A 4,933-nucleotide genomic window follows, 5' to 3' on the forward strand; every position below is an offset into this window, starting at 1 on the left:
TTTATTAAACTGAATAGTGCCAAGGTATATGTAATCTTTGAGTCATTTCAACTAGATAGGAACGAACTAAGAATTGACGAGCGCCCTACCATCGTACCTCAACGAGTTAACAGTGTCATTCTAATTAAGTTTAGAGAGTATCATTAACTAGAGAATACGAGGGTAAGGCGATTATAGTACGCGAGGCGAAAAGTGAGCCGCGATCGTCGCGCGCCAAGCGGCTATTTTTCGTCAGGGTTACTCCGCCTATTCTTACTGTTTTCCCGCCTATAAAGTAATTTCAAACGACGTAATGTAGATTTTTTTAATAAATTATAATAAAAAATAAAAATAAAATACAAATAACACAAGTAATACATAAAATACAAATAACACGATTAATACATATTATAATACATTTTTTTTTAATTAATCATATCGTCTTCATCATCGTCTTCGTCAGTAGAACTGTCGCCGGGATTAATTGTCATTATAATAGGCTCCAAAATTTCATCTCTTAATCCTTCTTTCACCAAATCGTCTTCTTGAATTTTATCGCAGTGGTCGCCACATTTTGCCCAATCTTCTGCTGTGACTGCATCTAAAGCACTATTTACTAACACTTCTATATCTGCCATTTTGAAGGTGTTATTTTTTTCCGCGACTTTACCCTTAACTTGCGCCCAGATTAATTCGATTGGGTTATATTGGCAGTGGTAAGGAGGAAGTCTTACCACTTCATGGCCCATTTGAAGTGCAATTTCGTCCAATTTATATTTTTTTTCTTTTGGAATCGTCAATTTGACTTTTTCCCGTAGTTCGCTTAATGTCTCTACTGGAGAAAAGTCTACAGATTTGTCTTGTAACCATTTTTGTACATCTGCCTTTCGAGTATTTGCCTTAGGATATTCTTCTGTTAAGGTAGAATGGTATGAGGCATTGTCCATTACAATTATACAAGGTTCTTCTAAATTGCCCAACATATCTATAAACCATTTTTGAAAAATGGTGGCGTTCATTTGAGAATGATAGTCTGCCTGCGATCCCGACTTGCAACGAAAAACCAGTTTTGAATTTTTGACAAAACCAAATGAAGGTGACCCAGCATGACACACAATAAGCCGACCGCCCTTTCCAATAGGTACTTTTAATCCTTCGGTGTTGTCGGAGTTTTGCCATATGTGTCCTCGCGTATGATTTTGGTTTACCCATGTTTCGTCTAAGTAAACTATTGGCCTTGTATCGTTATTACGTCTGAACTCGTTCATTTTTCTCAAAAACTTAACCCGAGAACAAATAATATCATTTCTTTCCATTAGAAATTTACGCCCATCATTACATTTTTTGTATTTGAAATTTAAACTACGCAAAATATGTCGCACGGACCATTGTGAACCCGAATAATTAATTTTTTCATGCAACGCTCTCAATATTTTTGCACTAGTTGGATACTGACCATTATCATAAAAACTATGAACTGTTCTTCTGACAACTTCATTGTCAAAATCGTCTAAGTTGGTCATAGGTTTGGCACGTTTATAAGATTTCCTTGGAGACTTAAATGAAGAAGGTTCGGCAGCTAGTTGATTTTCACCCACAGTCATTTTTTTCCCTTCAGCACAAACTCGTTTAACACAAGCAAGACTTACGCCACACGCTTCAGCAGTCATTTCACGAGTTTGACGAAAAAAATTACTAATTTCTGGCTTACCTTTGTCACCAGCCAATGTTTTGAAATAATTATAAACATGAAAAATAACTTTCTTCGTTTGAGAATGTGTGTCTTGATATGCCATTTTAAAACTATTTTTGTATACGAGTAATTATTAAAGAAATAATTAAAAATACTATTAACATTCAAACTTTAAAAGCGCGCACTTTAAAAACCAACCATGTAAGAACGCGGGAAATATGATTACAAACGTAGATAATAAACGAATAAAAACACGTGTAAACTCGTATCTCGAATGTCGAATGACTAACCAAACCTTAACAAAATATTGTGGTATGCAACAGCTGCAGCACTACCCCCTACTGCTAAAAGAAAATAAATTGGTCTCCAAAATACAATCAATTGTACAATAAATTACCACCTGCCGTTTTTAAAATGCGCGCCAGCTGTTTCCATTGCACACAAACGTAGAACCCCTGAAACCAGAAAAAATGACCGCTTGACGCGCAACGATCGCGGCTCACTTTTCGCCTCGCGTACTATAGTTGGTTTACCGCGTATTGTCTAATACGGGTGATACCACATGTTAAAAACTATAGTTTAACAAAAGTGAATGTTATTTAAAAAACCAACATTGCTTAGATTTAAAGTAAGTATATAAGTAATCAATTAACGCGAATTTTGTTTTAAATTTAATGATATCAATATTTAGTTTCCTTTACACAAGTCTATTCCTAAATTAACAGTATTACATTTTCCAAAATGTCTGTTTACTTTTATACAGTTTAAATGACTTAAAGTTTTTAATCAATTATTTTAAGAATTAAAGGCTCAACAAAGATTTAGTAAAATGATTTCTGTTTAAACACTTTAATATATATTATGTTTAATTTTATTTTAATCAATATTTAAACACTTCTTCATAAAATTTAGTATAAGACGTGTTTATGATACCGGAAAGTCTTACTCGGCACGTGTGCATTTGAATCAATACTTATCTTATTCCGTTATGTTATGTGTGTTCTCTCCGTCTTGCAAACGTACGACACACCAAATTTTAGGTTACCAGTTTAAATAAGATGCTGGTTATTCTGATAGGTATTAGAGTGAATTTAATTTAATTTTTATTGGCTATTAATTATTATCAAACTTTTAGGTGGTAAGAAAATTACCTGTGCGACTGTGCATAATCATTATCTTATATTTTACATACCTATTCGCTTAAAAATTAAAATACCGTAATTAATCAATCCAAAGAACACATATACAATTTTAGTATAGTTTATAATAATAGGTCAATAGACTGTAAAACTAACTAACAGCACACTGTTGAAACTGGTGAACGAAAATAAACTATGTCTTACGTGTGTAAGATGGAGTCAACATAATATTATGCGGGTATTCTCTGAACTGAACGTCTGTGAACCACGTAACACGTCTGTAGAGTATTATCTGTAGGAAAACTCGAGTTTTTGTTGAATTCACTATACCTTGTATTGTAGATTATAATTCAGTAATTTGTATGCTACTAAATATTTTTTTTTTAACTTAGCTTTTTTTACACAGAGTTATAACGAAGTGTTTTTTGGTGTGTATACATTACAAAATGCTTTGTATTATTATATACATTTTTATTTTTATTTTTTATTATTTATACACAATAGTCACATTATGTACCAGCACATGGTCCAGCAGGCATAATAAAAGTATGATCTATATAAAAAGAAAATATGAACAATTTTAATGAAGAAGCCACCAATTGATGACACGACTTTCGTATTTTATTTTCTATTATATACCTACATAAAGTGTATATTATAAATATAAATTATACCTAAGGTGTAAACATATATAATGTTAAACTTAAAAATTTGCAAATAATTTTAATCATGTTTCAGTTAGAAATTAATAAAAATCTTTAATTTTATAGTTAACATTAGAAATTTTGATTCCCAACAAGTTTTTCTACCTTTATCAAAAAAAGAGTTCACTGAACAGTATCATTAATTTTTATGAGCGTTTGATTTTAAATTGTTTTCGATATTTGACATTCAACTGTTTTTAATTATTAATTTTGATTATTGAAACATGTATGATATCATCTTCGCTCAAAATCATTTTTGTATCCAATGATTTATCATTGAATTCAAATCTAACACATTCATTACAATGACATAGGTACCTACTTGACAACAGTTACTGTACAGCATAGTGGTACCCACTCTCCACTTTTATTTGATACTGGTTACATAAATGTAATAGCTTATTATTATCATCAGCTTTAGATTTTTGTCTCTTATAAAGTCTATTGCCACATTCATCCAATTGTGTTGCCCACAAAATCGTCCAAAAGCTAGGACTAGTTATTCTTACTATGATTTATTTCACCGAAATTGTTCGTTCGATGAGATTTGTACATTGTTCGAATTCTTACAGTACCTATAGTTACATTCCAAATAAAAAGAGGGTATTGTGTTTATAACCACTATAATATAAATTCAGTCAAAGTATTAAATAAAAGGTAGTAACTCTTGAGTAATTTGTAGATACTAGTTACACATAATACACATAATTAACGTATAACCAATGTTTATTGTTCAAATTTTGTCGTAATATTGTTTACTATCTATAAGCTATCTATAACAAGTTTTGGTCCTAATTGAGAGCAATTTGTTGTTGCATTCTTGCGATGTGTTAATCGTCATTTCAACGATAAACACAAACGATAATTTGATTAAATATCTTGCTTGGGAAATATACAAGGCTCCTGATACACAGGCACAATCTTTTTTTATTATCATTTAAAGTTCAATTTTTGACATTTATCAAATTTAAAATTAAAAAATGATTTTGTAGTTTAAAATTTATAAAATGTTCAACTTTTATTGCTAAGGATTTAAAACGTACAACAAGGCACGTAAAAAGGTTATTCTGTAACTAGAGATTACAATCCCGGCCCGATTTTATGATCCCGGGATTATCCCGAAATTTAATAAGAAAATGTTACATTAAATACTTAAATGCTAGCTCTAAGTGATGCCCGCGAGTTCCTCCATTTTCAAATAAATTCATCTCTTTTTTGATTATTTTTATCAAATCAGTTTCTTTTTGTGTTATAGGATCAATTGTTCTTTTACTTTTTCCTATTTCAAGCTCCAACTTTTCTTTTAATGTCATTTGAGTGAGTGTAATAGATTCACTTTCTGTTTGTTCAAAACAATGTTTTTGTTCTTCATTAGGTGTCATTAGGTGTTCATTATAATGTATCCTTTCAATTAATTT

General features: G+C 31.1%; 1 protein-coding gene across 1 annotated transcript; it reads right to left on the reverse strand.

The window, feature by feature from the left end:
* Positions 1 to 404: 404 nt before the first annotated feature.
* On the reverse strand, positions 405 to 1,775 carry LOC132947677 (uncharacterized). Its single transcript, XM_061017944.1, has one exon. The coding sequence runs from the start codon at positions 1,773 to 1,775 to the stop codon at positions 405 to 407; it is 1,371 nt and encodes a 456-aa protein (XP_060873927.1).
* Positions 1,776 to 4,933: the final 3,158 nt, after the last annotated feature.

This window comes from Metopolophium dirhodum, chromosome 6 (assembly GCF_019925205.1).
Source record: "Metopolophium dirhodum isolate CAU chromosome 6, ASM1992520v1, whole genome shotgun sequence".
NCBI classification, from domain to species: Eukaryota; Metazoa; Arthropoda; class Insecta; order Hemiptera; family Aphididae; genus Metopolophium; species Metopolophium dirhodum.

Excerpts from the sequence above, each read along its gene's own strand:
- LOC132947677 (XM_061017944.1), bottom strand. The coding sequence starts at position 1,775 with ATGGCATATCAAGACACACATTCTCAAACGAAGAAAGTTATTTTTCAT.